At 38.4% G+C, this 22252-nt stretch overlaps 1 protein-coding gene across 1 annotated transcript in view; it reads right to left on the reverse strand.

The window, feature by feature from the left end:
• The window catches only part of ANGPT1 (angiopoietin 1), a 305768-nt gene that overhangs the window by 93100 nt on the left and 190416 nt on the right, over window positions 1-22252 (reverse strand). Inside the window, exon 3 of the mRNA XM_005689163.3 lies at window positions 13853-13974. Coding sequence (XP_005689220.1) covers window positions 13853-13974 — 122 coding nt within the window. The remainder of the gene's footprint in view (window positions 1-13852; window positions 13975-22252) is intronic.

The following is a 22252-nucleotide window of genomic DNA, read 5'->3' on the forward strand; positions in this document are numbered from 1 at the left end:
GCATCTGTCTTTCCAATGAATATTTAGGACTGATCTCCTTTAGGATGGACTGGTTGGATCTCCTTGCAGTCCAAGGGACTCTCAAGAGTCTTCTCTAAAACCACAGTGCATAAGGATCAGTTCTTCCACTCAGCTTTCTTTATAGTTCAACTCTCACATCCACATATGACTACCGGAAAAACCAAAGCTTTGACTAGAGGGACCTTTGTTGGAAAAGTTATGTCTCTGTTTTTTAATATGCTGTCTAAGTTGGTCAAAAGTTTTCTTCCAAGGAGCAAGTGTGTTTTAATTTCATGGCTTCAGTCACCATCTGCAGTGATTTTGGAGCCCCCCAAAATAAAGTCTGTCACTGTTTCCATTGTTTCCTCATCTATTTGCCATGAAGTGATGGGACCAGATGCCATGATCTTAGTTTTTCTGAATGTTGACTTTTAAGCCCACTTTTTCACTCTCCTCTTTCACTTTCATCAAGAGGCTCTTTAGTTCTTTGCTTCTGCCATAAGGGTGGTGTCATCTGCATATCTGAGGTTATTGATATTTCTCCCAGCAATCACGATTCTGGCTTGTGCTTCATCCAGCCTGGCATTTTGCCTGATGTACTCTGCATATAAGTAAATAAGCAGGGGGACAATATACAGCCTTGCCGTACTCCTTTTCCTATTTGGAACCAGTCTGTTGTTCCTTGTCTAGTTGTAACTGTTGCTTCTTGACCTACATACATATTTCTCAAGAGGCAGGTAAGGTGGTCTGGTATTCCAATCTCTTTAAGAATTTTCCAGAGTTTGTTGTGATCCACACAGTCAAAGGCTTTAGTGTACTCAATAAAGCAGATGTTTTTCTGGAAATCTCTTGCTTTTTCAGTGATACAGTAGCTGTTGGCAACTTGATCACTGGTTCCTCTACCTTTTCTAAATCCAGCTTGAACATCTGGAAGTTCATGGTTCATGTACTGCTGAAACCTGACTTGAAGAACTTTGAGCATTACTTTGCTAGCATGTGAGACGAGTGCATTTATGTGGTAGTTTGAAAATTCTTTGGCATTGCCTTTCTTCAGGATTGGAATGAAAACTGACCTTTTCCAGTTCTGTGGCCACTGCTGATAATATTTTTATTTTTATTAGGCATTCTATAGTTAAAAGTTCTGTGTCAAGTTTTGGGGAAGTCTAAATAAATAATTTTATTATGATGCATCCCTTAGAATTGGTGTTCCATGGAATTGCAATTTATGGAAAGTGCACGTTGTTCAGTCGTGTCTGACTCTTTGTGACCCCATGGACTATATAGTCCATAGAATTCTCCAGGCCAGAATACTGGAGTGGGTAGCCTTTCCCTTCTCCAGGGGATCTTTCCAACCCAAGGACTGAGCCCAGGACTCCCACATTGCAGGTAGATTCTTTACCAGTTGAGCCACAAGGAAAACTGTGTGCCTATATTTATTCAAATTGAACTTGAAATCCGAAGAGTTTCCTCATAGGATTTTTAGTACTTCCTGTTTCTCTTCTTTCTGGAAACACTTTGAGAAGAGACATACCTAGAATTTTGGCATTCCACTTCTAGTGTGAGGCAGAGGTACACTTCAATGAAGAATAAAATAAGCTAAATACTCCAGACCTTTAACTTCAGTAAAAGGTTCTAATTGAGTATAAACAAAGTCCTTTTTGACGTTTTTGGTTGACTTTTCCTCCTAATTTTTACAGTCTGCCTCCTCCAACATAGCTCATGGAAAACACTGGCATTTCAAATCATTCAACAGACCTTGAAACTTTCACAGAAAAAGTTCTCCCTTTCAGATTGTCTCCTACAGTAGAGTTCGTACCAGAGCAGCAACTGGTTTCACAGTAGTGACATTTCCTTAAGTCCTCTGTGTGTAAATGGAGCCCTCACACAAGGAGGTAGGTGTCAGTAATATAGAAACCTTCTCATTGTCATCGGCCTGAATTTCCGCAGAGCTCTTTTAATTTTTAAATTATTTTTAATCTGTATGTTGCTTACATGCGTTGCAAATATGGTTTGCAAAGAATATTCTTTCCACTCCCGTACTCAAACAAGGGCATACTAAGTTCAGGTTAAATTTATATTGAATTTTCTAACTTGAATATAGTCAATTGTTTCTTAAAATAAAAAGTTAAATATTTCTGTAATTCAAATGTGGACAGAAGCATAGATCACTACAGGTAAACACTCAGCAAACAAACTTTTTAAAGTTTGAGGCAGATAAGAATAAGCTAAATATTCTGTGGAAGCCAGAAGCTGAGAAGAAAAAAATACATATACAACCTCATAACACTAAAAATTCTTCCTAAAAATAGGCTGAGAAATACACAACAAACTAGAGAACATATTGGTGGTATATACTACAAAATTTTAATATCCATTAAAGAACTTACGTAAGGAGTTAATGACATTAGAGAAACAATCCAATAAAAAATGACAAAGATACATGAATAGGCTAGTCCCAGAAGAAGAATCCAAATAGTCAATAACGAAGAAAGATGTACAATATAACCTCTTAGGTAAACAAGGTTAATAAAATGGATAGCAAAGTCTGAGGAAATTAGAAAGCCCATGAACACTTGGGGAGACTGTAAAATTTGCTGATAATTATCAATATCTTTGAATATATAAAATAATACATAAAGTTCTACTGAGCTGTAAATTTTAGTGCATTTCTGGCAATGAAAGAGGTATAGCATATAGTTAAATATATAATATATCCATGATAGATTGCTATAAAGTAGAAATGAACCCAGCATTTTAAAAATAGTTACAATCTATACACATATGCATACATGATATAAACATGTACTATGCATATGTGTAATTGCATATGGGTGTGTATCTCTGCAACCACACAGATAAATATGTACTCTCTATCTACATGTGTATATTTTAATATATTCATTAAAAAGTCTGGAAGAATAGGTACCAAACTGCAAATCTGTTAATGATGATTCTCTGCAGGGGGTGGGGGAATATGGAATTAGGGATTTTTAATTTCAATTTATACACTTCTGTACAATTTAACAGAAGACCATCCCCATGGAAAATAAATGCAAAAAAGCAAAATGCTGTCTGGGGAGGCCTTACAAATAGCTGTAAAAAGAAGAGAAGCGAAAAGCAAAGGAGAAAAGGAAAGATATAAGCATCTGAATGCAGAGTTCCAAAGAATAGAAACAAGAGATAAGAAAGCCTTCTTCAGTGATCAATGCAAAGAAACAGAGGAAAAGAATAGAATGGGAAAGACTAGAGATCTCTTCAAGAAAATTAGAGATACCAAGGGAACATTTCATGCAAAGATGGGCTCAATAAAGGACAGAAATGGTATGGACCTAACAGAAGCAGAAGATATTAAGAAGAGGTGGCAAGAATACACAGAAGAACTGTACAAAAAAGATCTTCATGACCCAGATAATCATGATGGTGTGATCATTCATCTAGAGCCAGACATCCTGGAATGTGAAGTCAAGTGGGCCTTAGAAAGCATCCCTACGAACAAAGCTAGTGGAGGTGATGGAATTCCAGTGGAGCTATTTCAAATCCTGAAAGATGATGCTGTTAAAGTGCTGCACTCAATAGGCCAGAAATTTGGAAAACTCAGCAGTGGCCACAGGACTGGAAAAGGTCAGTTTTCATTCCAATCCCAAAGAAAGGCAATGCCAAAGAATGCTCAAACTGCCACACAATTGCATTCATCTCACATGCTAGTAAAGTAATGCTCAAAATTCTCCAAGCCAGGCTTTAGCAGTACATGAACCATGAACTTCCTGATGTTCAAGCTGGTTTTAGAAAAGGCAGAGGAACCAGAGATGAAATTGCCAACATCCGCTGGATCATGAAAAAAGCAAGAGAGTTCCAGAAAAACATCTATTTCTGCTTTATTGACTATGCCAAAGCCTTTGACTGTGTGGATCACAATAAACTGTGGAAAATTCTGAGAGAGATGGAAATACCAGACCACCTGACCTGCCTCTTGAGAAATCTGTATGCAGGTCAGGAAGCAACAGTTAGAACTGGACATGGAACAACAGACTGGTTCCAAATAGGAAAAGGAGTACGTCAAGGCTGTATATTGTCACCCTGCTTATTTAACTTCTATGCAGAGTACATCATGAGAAATGCTGGACTGGAAGAAACACAAGCTGGAATCAAGATTGCTGGGAGAAATATCAGTCACCTCAGATATGCAGATGACACCACCCTCATGGCAGAAAGTGAAGAGGGGCTAAAAAGCCTCTTGAGGAAATTGAAAGTGGAGAGTGAAAAAGTTGGCTTAAAGCCCAACATTCAGAAAACAAAGATCATGGCATCCAGTCCCATCACTTCATGGGCAATAGATGGGGAATCAGTAGAAACAGTGTCAGACTTTATTTTTGGGGGCTCCAAAATCACTGCAGATGGTGACTGCAGCCATGAAATTAAAAGACGCTTACTCCTTGGAAGAAAAGTTATGACCAACCTAGATAGTATATTCAAAAGCAGAGACGTTACTTTGCTGACTAAGATCTGTCTAGTCAAGGCTATGGTTTTTCCAGTGGTCATGTATGGATGTGAGAATTGGACTGTGAAGAAGGCTGAACACTGAAGAATTGATGCTTTTGAACTGTGGTGTTGGAGAAAACTTTTGAGAGTCCCTTGGACTGCAAGGAGATCCAACCAGTCCATTCTGAAGGAGATCAGCCCTGGGATTTCTTTGGAAGGAATGATGCTAAAGCTGAAACTCCAGTACTTTGGCCACCTCATGTGAAGAGTTGACTCATTGGAAAAGACTCTGATGCTGGGAGGGATTGGGGGCAGGAGGAGAAGGGGACGACAGCGGATGAGACGGCTGGATGGCATCACGGACTTGATGGACGTGAATCTGAGTGAACTCTGGGAGTTGGTGATGGCCAGGGAGGCCTGGCATGCTGCGATTCATGAGGTCTCAAAGAGTTGGACATGACTGAGCGACTGAACTGAACTGAACTGAACTGTACAATTTAACACTTAGATCAATTAGGCTTTTTTTTTTTTATTAGCCAAGAAAATGCAAACAGTCATGAGTCTAGAATGGTCTGAGGAGATACTGTCTAGATGAAAAAATTGGGCTGAATTAGTGAACCTCAGAATGTGGACTGATAACCTTGGCTGCCATGCAGTGGGCTTTTAGGGATGCAGAACAGTGGTATAAAAGCCATCTGTATTTTATTTATGGTAAGAACAATGAAAATGTTTACAATATTTAATGTAAACTATGTGATCTGTGTTTTCCATTAAAATATTTTTAAGTTGTGTGTGTTTGTGTGCACATAGATAAAGGACATTTGTTGGGATATTTGCCAGTTCACTTGCCAGTTCATCAGTCAACATTCAAAAAGCATTTAAAACTATATATACTATATGTAGACAACTGTGCTTGGGAGCATGAGCACAGAAATTAATAAAGCACAGTTTCTATGTTCCAGAAGGTCACAGTCCAGTGGTTCATAGATAGATACACACACACACACCAATGTGATGGGATAAGTGAAGTAACAGGAGGAAAAAACAAGGTAGATTGTAATCCCATAAGTTGTAATAAGCAAATATCTTTGGCAGAATCAGAAAAAAGCTTCTTGGAAGGGGTATTATCTACACTGAGTTTTGAAGGGACAGACATGTTGTGAGCTCTACAGGGCATTCCGAACAAAAGAAAGTGAAAGTTAAAGTCACTCAGTCGTGTCCAACTCTTTGCGACCCCATGCACTATACAGTCTATGGAATTCTCCAGGCCAGAATACTGGAGTGGGTAGCCTTTCCCTTCTTCAGGGGATCTTCCCAACTCAGGAACTGAACCCAGGTCTCCCTCACTGGAGGCAGATTCTTTACCAGCTGTGCCACCAGGGAAGCCCAACAAGGCAAGCATCAATCATGCCTGAACAAACATCAAGTCTTCAATGTGATACTAATAACTAGCGTGATTAAACACTTACTGTGTGTTTCAAGCACTGTATCAGTGTTTTATAAGCAATAACTCAATTAATCCTCATATCAACTCCATGCACTATTATCATCACCCCTATGTTACAAATGAGAACAACCAAAGCACAGAAAGTTCATATAACTTGCTCAAAATCACACAAATTATAAGTGGCAGAGCAGGTTACAGCAGAATCAAGGTCAATCCAGGCAGTCTGACCTCAGAGCTCCTGCTCTTAGTTATAAGACCATACTTCTAAAATATAAGACGACTTCTGAAGTAAGGCTATAAAATTAGGATATTAATGATCATGGACCATGTTTCATGCTAAAGCACTTGACAGCTTTCCTCAGTCCATTACAGAGAATCAGATGAGGGTTGGGCATATGCTATCTAGAGATTTAGAGGTTGAGCTGAACTAGTACATGTGGAGATCTAAAGAAAAAAATGGGAAAAATAATGTGACTTGAATTTTAGAAAGAAGACTTTGACAGACTTTTGGATGATAGGTTTGAAAAGTTTAAGGCATTAAGCCATGCAAAGAGGTCACTGCATTGGCTGAGACAAAAATTAATGGGATTTTGGCCTATAAAACAGAGTGAGAGTAAATAGAAAGAACAAGACCAACTGGAAAAATATTTAGGAGATGGAATTGACAGTATCAACAGTGATTGATGAGTTGTGATTTTACTTCAGTATTTTATAAAGAACTTACCAGATGGAGGATAACTTTAATTAGAAAGACTGATTTAACTTTTCATTTATTTAGACATTAAGTATTAAAAATCAATACTTCACTGTTCAATTACAGTAACTGGTTAGAAAGTTACAATTTAGTATCATGAAATTAGGTGGATTTCAACCACTTAGAATTAACTCAATAACTTTCCATAAGCTCTATCTAGAAAACAGATGAAACTTCTCAAATAGGTTCAGTGAATTCCCAAGGTAAAATAGTTATACTGCCTACTCTAATATTAGAAGGAATAAATAATGATCTATATATAGGCCAAAACCAATTCCTATTCCTTTGTTCAAATTTGTGTTTTATTATGCTAAGAGGATAACTTGACAACCACATCAATTAATCCTCAGGCTGCATCACATTGGGAACACATTTTTATAATAATTAAGACAGAGAATCATCATGGACTTGAACCCTAATTTTGCCATATATCAGCTGTTTGGTCCCAGGCAAGTTACTTGACCTCTTGAACTTTCAGTGCAGTTCAGTTCAGTCACTCAGTCTTGTCTGACTCTTGGCGACCCCATGGACTGTAGCACGCCAGGCCTCCCCGTCCATCACCAACTCCTGGGGTTCACCCAAACCCATGTACGTTGAGTCGGTGATGCCATCCAACCCTTTCATCCTCCATCATCCCCTTTTCCTCCTGCCCTCGATTTTTGCCAGCATCAGGGTCTTCTCAAATGAGTCAGCTCTTCGCATCAGGTGGCCAAAATATTGGAGTTTCAGCTTCAGCATCAGTCCTTCCAATGAACACCCAGGACTGATCTCCTTTAGGATGGACTGGTTGGATATCCTCGCAGTCCAAGGGACTCTCAAGAGTCTTCTCCAGCACCACAATTCAAAAGCATCAGTTCTTCAGTGTTCAGCTTTCTTTATAGTCCAACTCACTTAATATAAAGTAAAAATGATGATAAACACTTTGGAGGATTAGTTGGAGTATTAGCAGTAGTGTATGTAAAACACCTAGCTCATATGTTCACCTGCCTGATATTAGATAGGCAGGAAGTAAATAATTTTTATGAAACTGTCAGAATGACCACCACTTGTGTAGTTTCACTTTACTCTAAACAGTCTTATTGAAGAGTTTCCTTCATTCTGTATATTTGATACAAGTTTAAACAAGAAAGCTCAAGGGTTCCATCTTCGCACACATGGAGTACACAGCTGATTTCTCTTTCTGTGTTCCCTGGTGAGGCAAAAGAATTTCTTCTAGACTTTTTTTTTTCTTTTTGCTTGGCTATGTTCCAACCTTGGAAACAACTAGAGTTAAGTCAGAGATCAACAAGTGCCTTAAAATGTGGTCAGCTGACCATATCTTTACACCAAAAGATGCAGTTACATATTTGATTCAGCTGAAGGAATTTGCATTATGACATCTTTCTCAGTCTAACTCTTTTTATTTTTTTGAGCAGAAGTGGCAGGAAACATACTGGAGGAATCCAATAAAAAAAAAGTTGACAATTACATCTCTCAGTTTGTCAATACCAACCTTGTGTTTGTGGTAAATATTAATGCTTCCCATTTCTTGAGTTCTTGGTTGTATAACTTCAATTATACAGCTACTGACCTCTTACTTCTAAGTGCTATCTCCTTGAGGTAAGGAACAAAACCAAGTATTGAGATTAGGACAGCATCCAGTCAAAAAAAAAATTCTAGAAATTGCAAACTGGAAGCTTCCTGGAGTCGCCCCCCACTAGACTGCTAGGCAAACAAACACCAGAGCAAGTGTCGTTAATCCTGCTCCTGCTTTGTGCCTTTCACCATTCAGGGGAGAGAGAAGTGACTCTAATGCGGCCAGCCTTCTATTTTCAACCCTATAAGTGATGCAGTCAGTTTGTCTGGATGCAGATCAGCAGGACGTCTCAGCATGACTGTGTAGCATAATCCTGTCTATAAAATATTCCTCTATGTTCTGCCAAAGAAGTGGTGGGCTCTCTGAAGGGCTCACTGACTTGGCAGCTGAAGCCCCATCATACTCAAAACTAGTAAGTCACACACCCAGACACAACTTCTGACATTCCTTGGGGAGGAAGCAAAGCTTAATTTAGATAATCCCCTTTGCAAAGTGTATTAGCTGATCCAAACCAGACCCGGCCAACTAATGGCATGTTGTTCTTATATTTCAGAGATGCTTCAATGTAGAAATAGCTTCTTGTTGCATTTTGAGGATTAAGATTCATTTAAGGAATAGGAGGAATGATCAATAAACTATTTCAAAATATTTAAACAGCTTTGTGCTTGACCTTGACCTTTGATCCACTTAAATGGTGTTAGGGTGGGGGCACGTTTCTTTGCTGTTCTAGAAAGACCTTGGCAGAGTTTCTCCAATTCCATTTCACATATGAAAATAAACAATAACAATAAACATAATAGGGAAAGTATGCTGTGTATCACAAATACATACTTCTGGCTTGTATAAAGAAAAACACTTTTTTTCGAAGTGGTTTGTGGAAGAATATACCGGGTTTAAGAATAAATGTCCCACCAACACTCCATTGCACACATGGATCCATCAACAGAAGACACAGCTAATTATAGATATGGAAATGCTAGAAGATTCAGCACTTTGATAGAAAAATACCCCCAGGAGCCACATGTGCAGCAACATCACACTTGAGGGTCAATGCATGTAAATTTTTTACAGCATGTGCACAGAAATAGATTTCAAGTTAAAACCTAAATCCTTGAATACATTTTGAAATGCTTGTACTGATAGAAAATGGAATTGCTATAATCTTGGAAAAAGAAGGAAAAAAAGAGAAAGGATGACTCTGAGCAGGAGGGAGGGAAAGAGAAGAGAGAACAGGGAGAGATGGAAAGAGCTGAGTACAAGTGACACTTAAGAAAATAATTTGATTTTGTAGTAAAGGGTGAGCCCTTTCAGGCTTCCCAGTTTCTTTAAGGTATCCTGACAGCTACAGTGTTAGATACAGACAAAGAGAGAACAGGCATATCAGCAGGTGGAGAACTGAATTATATAAATTCATGTTGATGACTTTCTTTTTAAACAAAGATACCATATGTGGTAACACACTTTATGAAAGATGAATCAAAACCACCCTAGGTTACATCTATAAAATGAAATAATGTGTAGTTTTTAAGAATTATACTAGAGGAATCATTACTGATTTAAAAAGGTATCTATCTCCAAAGAAGGAAGGCTGCAAAACAGTGTGTACAGCATGATACAACTTTTTAAGAAAATATATATTTTTTTTCATAGCAACATATGAAGCTCTCTCAATGTGATGGGGTCATGGTTTTTAATTTTCTTCTCAAATTTCTCATTTTCTACAGTAAATGTGTGTTATTTATAGAATTCTAAAAACAACCTAAAAATAAGGCAAAACTGTCATTATTTTACTTCTTCATTCAAAGACAAATCTTTCACAATAGCATCTTGAAACATGATTATAAATGAGGTGTGCTTTTAGTAACAAAGTTAAAGCATGGTGGGACCCTAAATCAAGGGATAGCTTCAGTAAAGTATACCTGTCACATGTACGTCTCTGGTTACTGTGAATCTGCAGTGAGGTTTTGGTACTTTTAAACAGGATTTTCAATTCCAGAACATTTCATCATGCAGCTAGTTCAAGGTCAAGTCCTATCGAGTTTATTTATAGTTACACAGTTTACCCATGACACAGTACAAAGATAAATGAATGTAGAACTTAGAAATACAAGTCACAGAGCATGGAATGACCCCATTCGGACTCTATACCAAAGTCATGTTTATCTTCTTCATAAAAGTTTAATTATAATCATTGTCATTAAAGTCTACACTTGGCCAAATGTTGGGAATTCCTTCTAGGTTGCAGACAGTATTGTGAGAATGTGCCATAGTGGAAAAAACAGGACTAGGAACAAAGAACATGGATTACATTCCCAGTTGTGCCACTGGGAAGCTGTGTGACCTTGGATAGATCACTCACTTCCACTGAGTCTGTTTCCTCATCTATAACGTGAAGAGGAGAACTAGAAATTCATTGTAGGTGTTTTTTTGGTTTGGAATATGGTGGAAACTCCTGTTCTACCAAGACAATGGTATTGAACTAGTTTGTAGCAACACAATGATCTTTAAATCAAATAATACATAAGAACTGAAACTTCAAGCTGTCCAAATATCCAGAAGAAAATACAGTTAATATAGAATGTATTTGTCCTATAGAGGCCAGCATTTTGATTGAATTGTCCATCATGAATGTTAGTAATTTCAAAATGAGTTTATAAATCATCCTGGTTGCAAGATCTGGAAGACCCATTTCACTTACCTGAGATGATTAATTGTTTATAAAATATATCTATCAGTTCAGTCAATTCAGTCGCTCAGTTGTGTTTGACTCTTTGCAATCCCAACTGCAGCATGCCAGGCTTCTCTGTCCACCAACAACTCCTGGAGCCTACTCAAACTCATGTGCATCATGTCAGTGATGCCATACAACCATCTCATCCTCTGTCATCCCCTTCTCCTGCCTTCAATCTTTCCCAGCCTCAGGGTCCTTTCCAATGAGTCAGTTCTTGGCAGCAGGTGGCCAAAGTATTGAAGTTTCAGTTTCAGCATCAGTTCTTCCAATGAATATTCAGGACTGATTTCCTTTAGGATGGACTGGCTGGATCTCCTTGTACTCCAAGGAAATCTCTAGTCTTCTCTAACACCAGACTTCAAAAGCATCAGTTCTTCGGCACTCAGCTTTCTTTACAGTCCAACTCTCACATCCGTACAAGACTACTGGAAAAATCAGAGCTTTGATTAGCTGGACCTCTGTTGGCAAAGTACTGTCTCTGTTTTTAATATGCTGTCTGTAGCTGCTGCTAAGTCGCTTCAGTCGTTTCCAACTCTGTGCGACCCCACAGACGGCAGCCTACCAGGCTCCTCCATCTCTTTGACTCTCCAGACAAGAACACTAGAGTGGGTTGCCATTTCCTTCTCCAATGCATTAAAGTGAAAAGTGAAAGTGAAGTCGCTCAGTCATGTTCGACTCTTCGTGACTCCATGGACTGCAGCCCACCAGGCTCCTCCATCCATGGGATTTTCCAGGCAAGAGTACTGGAGTGGGATGCAATTGCTTTCTCAAATATGCTGTCTACATTGGTCATAAGTTTTCTTCCAAGGAGCAAGAGTCTTTTAATTTCATGGCTGCAGTCACCATCTGCAGTGATTTTGGAGCCTCCCCAAAATAAAGTCTGTCACTGTTTTCATTGTTTCCCATCTATTTGCCATGAAGTGATGGGACTGGATGCCATCATCTTAGTTTTCTGAATGTTGAGTTTTAAGCCCACTTTTTCACTCTCCTCGTTCACTTTCATCAAGAGGCTCTTTAGTTCTTCTTTGCTTCTGCCATAAGGGTGGTATCATCTGCATATCCAAAGTTATTGATATTTCTCCAGCAATCTTGATTCCAGCTTGTGCTTCATCCAGTCCAGCATTTCACATGATGCACTCTGCATATAAGTTAAATAAGCAGGGGACAATATACAGACTTGACATACTCCTTTCCCTATTTGGAACCAGTCTGTTTTTCCATGTCCAGTTATAACTGTTGTTTCTTGATCTGCATACAGATATCTCAGGAGGCATGTCAGGTGGTCTGGTATTCCCATCTCTTGAAGAATTTTCCAGAGTTTGTTGTGATCCACACAGTCAAAGGCTTTGGGATAGTCTATAAAGCAGAGGTAAATATTTTTCTGGAACTCTCTTATTTTTTCAATGATCCAACAGGTGTTGGCAATTTGATCTCTGGTTCCTCTGCCTTTTCTAAATCTAGCTTCAACATCTGGAAGTTCACGCTTTATGTACTGTTGAAGCCGGGCTTGGAGAATTTTGAGCAGTATACTTTGCTATCGTGTGAGATAAGTGTAATTTTGCAATAGTTTGAACATTCTTTGGCATTGCCTTTCTTTGGGATTGTAATGAAAACTGACCTTTTCCAGTCCTGTGGCCACTGCTGAGTTTTCTAAATTTGCTGGCATATTGAGTGCAGCACATTCACAGCATCATCTTTTAGGATTTGAAATAGCTCAACTGGAATTCAATCACCTCCACTAGTGATGCTATCACCTCATAGTGATGCTTCCTCAGGCCCACTTGACTTCGCATTCCAGGACGTCTGGCTCTAGGTGAGTGATCACACCATCGTGGTTATCTTTGTCATGAAGATCGTTTTTGTACAGTTCTTCTGTATATTGTTGCTACCTCTTCTTAATATCTTCTGCTTCTGTTAGGCTTATACCATTTCTGTCTTTCATTGTGCCCATCTTTGCATGAAATGCTCCTTTGCTATCTCTAATTTTCTTGAAGAGATCTCTAGTCTTTTCCATTCTATTGTTTTCCTCTATTTCTTTGCACTGATCACTGAGGAAGGCTTTATCTCTCTTTGCTATTCTTTGGAACTCTGCATTCAAATGGGTATATCTTTCCTTTTGATCTTTGCCTTTAGCTTCTCTTCTTTTCTCAGCTATTTGTTAGGCCTCTTCAGACAACCATTTTGCCTTTTTGCATTTCTTTTCCTTGGGGATGGTTTTGATCACTTCCTCATGTCCGATGTCATGAACCTCTGTCCATAGTTCTTCAGGCACTCTGTCTATCATATCTAATCCCTTGTATCAATTTGTCTATAGAGCTAACCAAAGAAATTTATTATGTTCAGAGTTAATGACTTTAAATGGGGGTTGAGGGGAGACAGCTCTAGAAACAGCTTGATAGGGAAGTAATTTTCTGAAAAGAAAATGTGCTTCTGTCTAGTAGAAGAACTCTGAATTCAACCATCTTGTAGGTCTGTAAATGGTTGAGGGCAGATAAAGTGATAATTCAATTTAGAGTTTCAGAGGCTCTATTTTTTTCACTATCACTATAGATTTTGGTATTTTCTGTTAGCAAATTTGGCCATAGAATTAATTTTTGTGGGTACAGTAAGATTTGAACAACAGAATATTAGATAAATTAGTGTTAAAAGTTATAAAAAGCCAATATTTCAAGAGTGTAAGCAATAGTATTAATCTTATTTTTGCCTTACTTGCAATAGTCACCTTAGACTCTCATTTCTTTTTATATTAAAAATTAATTTGCCTCTGTATTTTTTTTCAAATTACTTCCATCTTCTTTTTTAAGAGGTGGCAGAAGGAGGATATAAGTACATATGTACATATTTTTGCAATACAACAACCCTCACCTGTTTTTCTCATGAATCTTTAAGATTTCATTTGTCTGTTGAAGAAGTTGTTTCTCTAGCTTGTATGTTGATAATGAATTCTCCAGCAGTTGTATTTCAAGTCGAGAAGTTTGATTTAGTACCTTAGGATAAAAGATAAAAACATTTAAATCTTCACAGAGTCAAAATTATTATTTTGGGTTTTTTATTTAGCTGTGTTTTCTTTTAAAATAATATTTCTCTAGGATAATAAAATGGTCTACATTCTAATAAAAAATGCTTTACATGTCTCAAACATTATATTTGTTCAAGATTGAACTGCAATCGAATGAGAAAACTGAGTTGTTAAAACCATTTTCATATTTAAATTTTCATGTCCTCAATCCCTACATGATTTAGCAACTAAAATATCACCACCACAATCCCTAGGATAGCCCACTGTGCCTTATATGTGTGTGTATATATATCTCCAATATTTACAAGATAATTGTTAGTACAAGGTCTTAGATACTGTATATAACTAAGAACAACTAATAGGCATGTAAAACATATATTCCTTGTCCCATCACCTAGCAAAAACTGATTAGAAATGTACAAAAATCTCATGATACACTTTAGACAGATTCATGAGGACAATTTACTGAACACCTATCATGTTAGTTCATGCCAGTCCTTCTAGATATCATCATTTCATAGACATGGGTACCCAGTGAATTAGTAAGTGGAATTATTATTATCAGTTTATAAATGAAGAAACTGAGGTTCAGAGAGAAGCCAGAATCCACACAGGAACCAAGGGAAGAACTGAGTGTCAAACCCAGATACTGTGACTAATTCTCATGCTTTACACAGAACAGCAAGAAGAGGGGGAATCAAACCATCCTGGATCTTCATCTGAGGAGATGAAGTAACTAGGAACCGAGACTGCACTGAAGACTGACTGTTAGCTATTTTTCAACTGCATACATGGGGTCCTCCAGAAACTCTAAATATTCACCTCATCTTGAATCACAAAGACGCATGCTGCTAGTCGGGCTTTAATATAACATGACTCTGAGCCATGAATGCAAACCTACCCATCCTCTGAGCAAACAGCATACACTCCTGTTCTAGAAGATGCCTTCAAGCTGTGCCAGTGCCCTGGTCCTGTCCCTTTCTCCTCCTTCTTTAACAGAGGTAAACAGGATAAGGAAGAAAGTACTATTAGTTTTAAAACTCCTTATGCTGTTTGAGAACTTTCATAACCATGGTACCATTTTTAGAACACTTGTTGAAAAGGACCTGGGAAAACTTCTGGAGGGTCAATATCAATCTAAAGGGTCCTCCGCTAAAAATGACACCAGTAGAACTTTCCTCTTTTTCTGTAGCATGTTTAAACCTATAATATATAAGACTCACACAGAAAAAGCCTCTTTAAAATATCCTGACATGATCAGGGCTGGGGCTTGGGCTAATGGAGAGATTGTAGGTGAAGAGGATATATTGGCAGGGAAGCAGAATAGGGACTAGGTGAGATGAGAGAGGCAACTGCCTCAGGTGTAGGATTTAAGGATGAGCCAAAACTCAGTAATTAAGTTATATTTGAATGCAACACTTTGAAAGATAAAAATTAATGTAAAAAATATCCACATGGAACAGAATATCATTTTAAACTAAAGGTAGGGTATGCCCCTGCAAATGTATGATTCAGTCTTGTATAACTTGATCTCATTGCTTTCACCCCAGTCCCAGCCCTGCTGAAGGGGTTAGAGAAGAGAACACTAAGGTGGGGCATTTGGGCTTTAAAAAAGTTTTAAGCAACTATAATTCATTTATACAATTATCATATTGATTACAGATTTGAAAGCTAGTCTAAAAGTTACTACTACTAATTGAAATTCATATTTGTGTTAAAAAAAGTATTTCCCATCCTAAATTGTCTCATCTGAGAGAAAACAGGAGCAAGAGAACCTACGTTTTGAAGACAGAGCTAAAAGCAGCCCAGAGGAAAAAACTGTAGAGAATATAAAGATTAGGGACACACAAGATATAATTTTAAACTATTAAACATATCTTTGGGTGAGTTTTCTGTTTGTTTATTAACAAGAATGTCAATTTAGGAAATAATTAACTAGGGGATGAAACAGCTATATTTTTTGGTGAGACTTACAACAGTGCTTGGCATAGAGAGGACCCTCAATATTTACTGAATGAATGCATTCATTGTCTCATTGAATCAAGTATATCATATGCCATTAAAATCTATTTTCTCCTTTATTCTCTGTAGTCTCTGATCATACTTCCTAATATTCTCAAATACCAAAATTTTCATTTTACAGAGGACAGAAATTGGTCTTCATGTCTGAGAAGAACATGAGAAAACACTGAGGAAAAAACGGATCCATCAAAAACTGAAAATCAAGTTGCCTATATCTAAGTCTGGAGACACTATAGCTCCTAATTTTTCTCTACTTTGTCCTACCTCCAGTCCAGAGCAACCAGAGTGCTCTTCTAAAAAACATAAATCCGATGTCATGTCCTTTGTTAAATATGCTCATAACTTCCCTTTAAAATTCCAAAGTTCTCAGCCTAACTTCCGAGGTCCTATGTGATCAGGACCCTGACTGCTTCTGAAATCTCACTTCCTTTCCATTCTCTTCCCTGCTCATTAAGCCCCAATCACACTGGCCTTCTTACTGCTACCCCAACATGCCAAATTAATCTCCACCTCAGGGTCTTTGCAGTTTCCCCTGCCTGGAATGTCCATCCATTCCCAGATGCATGGGTGATTTACTCTTATAATTCAAGTCTTGTCTAAGGAGGCCCATCCTGGCTAGTCTCTGTAAAGGAGCTCCCCCATCATCTTCCATCAGGTGGCCCTGTTTTACTATTTAAATGAAATCATCTTGTCAGTTCACTCATATACTATCATTCTGCCCCGTGAGGAGGTCAGCTGCACAAAGGGGGGACTAGCTCATCTGAGGCCCTTGAGACCTCCGGAGCCCAGCATGAGGCCTGGAATCCTGGACATTCAGAGCTATTCGTTAGATGCTAACCAAAGGCTAGTGAGTCAGTTTTCAAGTTGGGTAATGCTCAGAGACAGAGTAACAGGCCAGGTGAGCATCAAGCTGGACTTTCGTTATAACAGTCCCAATCTAAAGCAGTGTCTGAATGTGGGAGAAACAGGGGAACAAATCTCAAATGTCCAGGCTAAGCGTTAGGTCATCTCAGGCCAATTTTGAAAACAAAAGGCAACCCCTTTTCTTCTCTCTCCATCATTTTAATCCAAGAGCTGCTTTATTTCAACTCTCTCCCTTGATGTATTAAAACAGGCCTGAAGTTCAAAAGCAGGCAACTGAAGAGAATTGTACAGGAAACTATGATAAATTTACCACTTTCTTTCCATGTGTCTATGGAACTTGCTGCTTAGCAATAATCTGAGTGTTCCATTAAAATGACAAAAGTCATTTCCTTCTTTAGCCTAAACATGTTCCAAAAGCACATATCAGAAAGAAAGAAAGAGAGAGAGAGAGAAAGAAGGCGAAAACATAAAAGGGTAATGAAAGGAAAGGAGAGGAGAGAAGAGGAAAGGAAAGGGGAAAGTGAAGAGTATGTAACACAAGCCCTCAAGAAACAATTTCAAAGCACAAATTTTTCACAATATACCATACAGTAAGGAAGATATGAGTTTCCCAGGTGGCTCAGTGGTAAAGAATCCACCTGCAGTGCGGGAGAAATGAGTTCAATTCTTGGGTCAGGAAGATCCCCTGGAGAAGGAAATGGTAACCCACTCCAGTATTTCTGCCTGGTAAATCCCATGAACAGAGATGCCTGGTGGGCTACAGTCCATGGGGTCACAAAGAGTTGTATATGACTTAGCAACTAAAACAACAAGAAAAAATTATCTAAGACTTGGAAACTAAGGATTTATAGACTATAAAATTTCAGTTCTTTCTTTAAAAAATAAGCAAAATTTTAAAAATAAAAATTACTCTTTTCTTAAAGAAAGTGAGCTAGATAATTTCATCCAGCTTCCCTTTAATACTTAAATGCCTCTAACCTTCCTTAAAAGGAAAATATTCCACACAAAAGAATTCCTTTGACTGGCATATTAACTTTAAAATCTGCCTTGCTGTAGGTTTCTGTTTTCTTTACTTTAACTATGTTTTTCAAATTAAAAAAAAAAAAAAATAGAACACAAGGTATGATGCCTCAGCAATTAGACTTTTACAGAAGAATGAAGGGTAATATATGTACATGGAAGGAGAGTTAGAAGTTAGTTAGATGACCACCATTTTACAAAATCAAGGAAATAATTTCTTTGGTCAGTGATGGGCAGTGTGACAATGCATCAGTCTACAGGGCTTTTGCTAATTTCCAAGGGGAAAGGAGACAATTGGAATGGAGAGCTACAGGGTCTTTTTACCCTAACCAGCTTAAAATTAGTGTTACCGAGAGGGTGGCAAGCTGGCATTTATGTCTCCTGATGAGATGAAATAAGAAGTGACTAGTAATTCTACAAAGCACACCCACCACCATGTCCAACTTAACCCAATTAAGCCTGTAGACTTAACTTTGAGTTAAAAAAAAATACAGGGGATGGAAAAGTAAATTAAAAACATATCATAAATAAATATTCAGACAAATTAAGAATATGAGACACTATACAGAACAACTGAACAAGCATCTTTAAAATCTAAAGAAAAACAAAAAGTTAAACAGAAAGACAAATAATCTAAAAAAACAAAGTAGCGAATATAACAAAAAAGAAACAGACTCACAGTTATAGAGAACAATTTAGTGGTTACCAGTGGGGAGAAGGAAGTGAGGAAGGGTCAAGATAAGGGTAGGGGACTAAGGGGTACAAACTATTATGTATAAAAGAAATGGATCTTCCCTGGTGGTTCAGCGGTAAAGAGTTCCTGCAGCGCAGGAGATGCAGGTTCAAACCCTGGGTCAGGAAGATCCCCTGGAGAAGGGCAGGACAACCTACTCCAGTATTCTTAGTGGAGAATCCCATGGATGGAGACTGGTGGACTACACAGTCCATAGCGTCACAAAGAGTCAGACAATGACTGAAGCGACTCAGCGTGCATGCACACATAAAATAAACATTACAATGATATACTGTACAACACAGGGAATATAGTTGATAATTTGTAACTTCAAATGAAGTATAATCTTTAGAAATTGTGAATCATTATGCTGTACACCTGAAACCTATATACTACTGTAAATCAACTATACTTCAATTTAAAAAAATGTAACATTGCTCCAAATTAAAAGAGACTATTAAGTCTTCAAACATAAAATGCCAATAAAATTTTTGGTAAAGAGTTGAGGAAATCTGTGAAAATTAGATAATCTTAGAGAATTATTATTAATAATATATCAATAATCTATATGTGGCAGAAATCAAAGAGGAACTAAAGAGACTCTTGATGAAGGTAAGAAAGGAGAGTGAAAAAGCTGGCTTAAAACTGAACATTCAAAAAACTAAGATCACAGCATCCAGTCCCATCACTTCATGGGAAATAGATGAGGAAACAATGGAAACAATGACAGACTTTATTTTCTTGGGCTCCAAAATCACTGAGGATGTGACTACAGCCATGAACCTAAAGTTCGCTTGCTCCTTGGATAAAAAGCTAGACCAACCTAGACAGCACATTAAAAAGCAGAGACATTACTTTGCCAAAAAACATCTGTATAGTCAAAGCAATGGTTTTTTCAGTAGTCATGTATGGATATGAGAGTTGGACAAGAAAGAAGGTTGAGTAGTGAAGAAAAGATGCGTTTGAACTGTGGTGTTGGAGAAGACCCTTGAGAGTCCCTTGGACTGCAAGGAGATCAAACCAGTCAATCCTAAAGAAAATCAATGCTGAATATGCATTTGAAGATGGTGCAGCTGAAACTCCACTGCTTTGGCCACCTGATACAAAGAGCTGATTCATTGGAAAAGACCCTGATGCTGTGAAAGATAGAAGGCAGGAGGAAAAGGGGACAACAGAGGACAAAATGTTTGAATGGCATCACCAACTCAATGGGCATGAGTTTGAGCAAGTTCTGGGAGTTGGTGATGGACAGCAAAGCCTGGCGTGCTGCAGTCCATGGTGTCACTGATTCAGACACGACTGAGAGACTGAACAACAACAATGTGACTATTATTAGTGAATTTACTCATTCAACATGTATTTATTGATAGCCTGTTGTGTGAGTACTATTTTAAATCCTAAAGATAGAGTAGTGACCAAGATAGACAAAATCCTTGCTCTCTATGAGTTGGAATCTTGGTGTAGGAGTTAATCAGCTATTGCTGTAGAAAGCCAGATAGTAAATATCTTAGTCTTAGCAGGCCCTGGTACAACTTCTCAATTCTGCTCTCTCATTGAGGAAGAGAAGCTACGACAAACCTAGCTCAGTCAGTTCAGTTGCTCAGTCGTGTCCAACTCTTTTAGACCCCATGAACTGCAGCACGCCAGGCCTCCCTGCCCATCACCAACTCCCGGAGTTCACTCATACTCATGTCCATTGAGTCAGTGATGCCATCCAGCTATCTTATCCTCTGTTGTCCCCTTCTCCTCCTGCCACCAATCCTTCCCAGCCTCAGTCTTTTTCAATGAGTCAACTCTTTGCATGAGGTAGCCAAAATATTGGAGTTTCAGCTTTAGCATCAGTCCTTCCAATGAACACACAGGACTTATTTCCTTTAGAATGGACTGTTTGGATCTCCTTGCAGTAGACAGCATATTAAAAAGCAGAGACATTACTTTGCCAACAAAGGTCTGTCTAGTCTAAGCTATGGTTTTTCTAGTAGTCCTGTATGGATGTGAGAGTTGAACTGTAAAGACAGCTGAGTACGGAAGAACTGATGCTTTTGAACTGTGGTGTTGAAGACTCTTGAGAGTCCCTTGGACTGCAAGGAGATCCAACCACTCCATCCTAAAGGAAATCAGTCCTGAATATTAATTGAAAGGACTGATGCTGAAGCTGAAGCTCCAATAGTTGAGCCACCTGATGCGAAGAGCTAACTCATTAGGAAAGACCCTGATGCTGGGAAAGATTGAAGGCAGGAGGAGAAGGGGACCACAGAGGATGAGATGGTTGGATGGCATCATTGACTCCATGGTCATGAGTTTGACCAAGCTCTGGGAGATGGTGATGAATAGGGTAGCCTGGTGTGCTGCAGTCCATGGGGTCACAGAATTGGACACGACTGAACGAATGGACAACAACATTGAGAGACCACCCATATGCAACATATAAAACTTTATTTTACAAAAATAAAATGCCATTGAAAAATGGCATTTCAAATTTGACTAAGCCCTATTCTAATGGGTTATCAAACCCTTTTCCAGACCTTGTGAGAAAATTAATTATCAGGGTATTTTCCTTGGATGACTCATTAGCAAATTTATTTTACTGCCATTTCAATTCAGTCAAAAAGTTAAATATTTACTCAGCTATCCTCTCATCAAGTTAAAGAGATAGTGGTTCAACTTTGAGTGCTGACCTTTCTGTTCTTTCAAACCTATTTTTGCTTAGACATACAAGCTCATTGTTTAAATTGTTCCTGAACTACTTTGAGTTTACAATTGTATGAGTCAAGTCCAAATAACAGGTGTGATCGTTTGTGACCTCTAAGAAGCAGATACCAGACTGCAGGAAATTAATCAGGGGAAATACCTACGAGACAAAATTGAGGAAAAGCCAGAGTTGACTAGGGTCACCTTCTGACTGGGATGTAGATCTAACCACAATGAAGAAGAGAGCGAAAGGAGTAAGGCTAACATCTTAGTGTGCAGGGAGTTGTGCTAAAGTTTGGCAAGGCTGATGATGGAGAGCCCTTAGCCAAGTCATGTGTCAGTGGCATCTTACCAGGAGTGGGTCTAAATATCACTGCCACAATACATCCTTAGCTGGAAGGGGCCGCTGAGAATTGTGGTCGCTGTACTAACACAGTGATGGATTTCAGAGCCCAGCAGCTGGGGCCATTGATCTATTACACCTCTGCACCAGCAGGAAATTGGAAAGATGCATTTTTATGCCTATGAGGGAGGCTCCATAGCTAACTAATGGAAAGCCAAGAAAGAAATGGTTTAGCAAATTTTTGTCACATTAACTCAAGCTCACTGAGTATAAAGACTGCTTTACTTAATGCTGTATTTTATTTGGTACTTATGAAAATATTTTGCATCAAGGAGGTATTCAAAATATATCTTTAAAATTTTTATTAAATTACGTTTCTAAAGCTATAGCTCTATATAAATGATTGAAAGTTGGAGGAGAATTACACTGTTTCTATAGAACTTCTTTATATTAATAGTTACATAGCCAGAAAGTGACAAGGACAGCAGTGGGTTACATGAGATGATGTGCAAGCACATGGTAAAAACCACCAATAGATGGTGGTTCCCTCAGCAGCAGTAGCAAAAGCAGCAG

This window comes from Capra hircus, chromosome 14 (genome assembly GCF_001704415.2).
Source record: "Capra hircus breed San Clemente chromosome 14, ASM170441v1, whole genome shotgun sequence".
NCBI classification, from domain to species: domain Eukaryota; kingdom Metazoa; phylum Chordata; class Mammalia; order Artiodactyla; family Bovidae; genus Capra; species Capra hircus.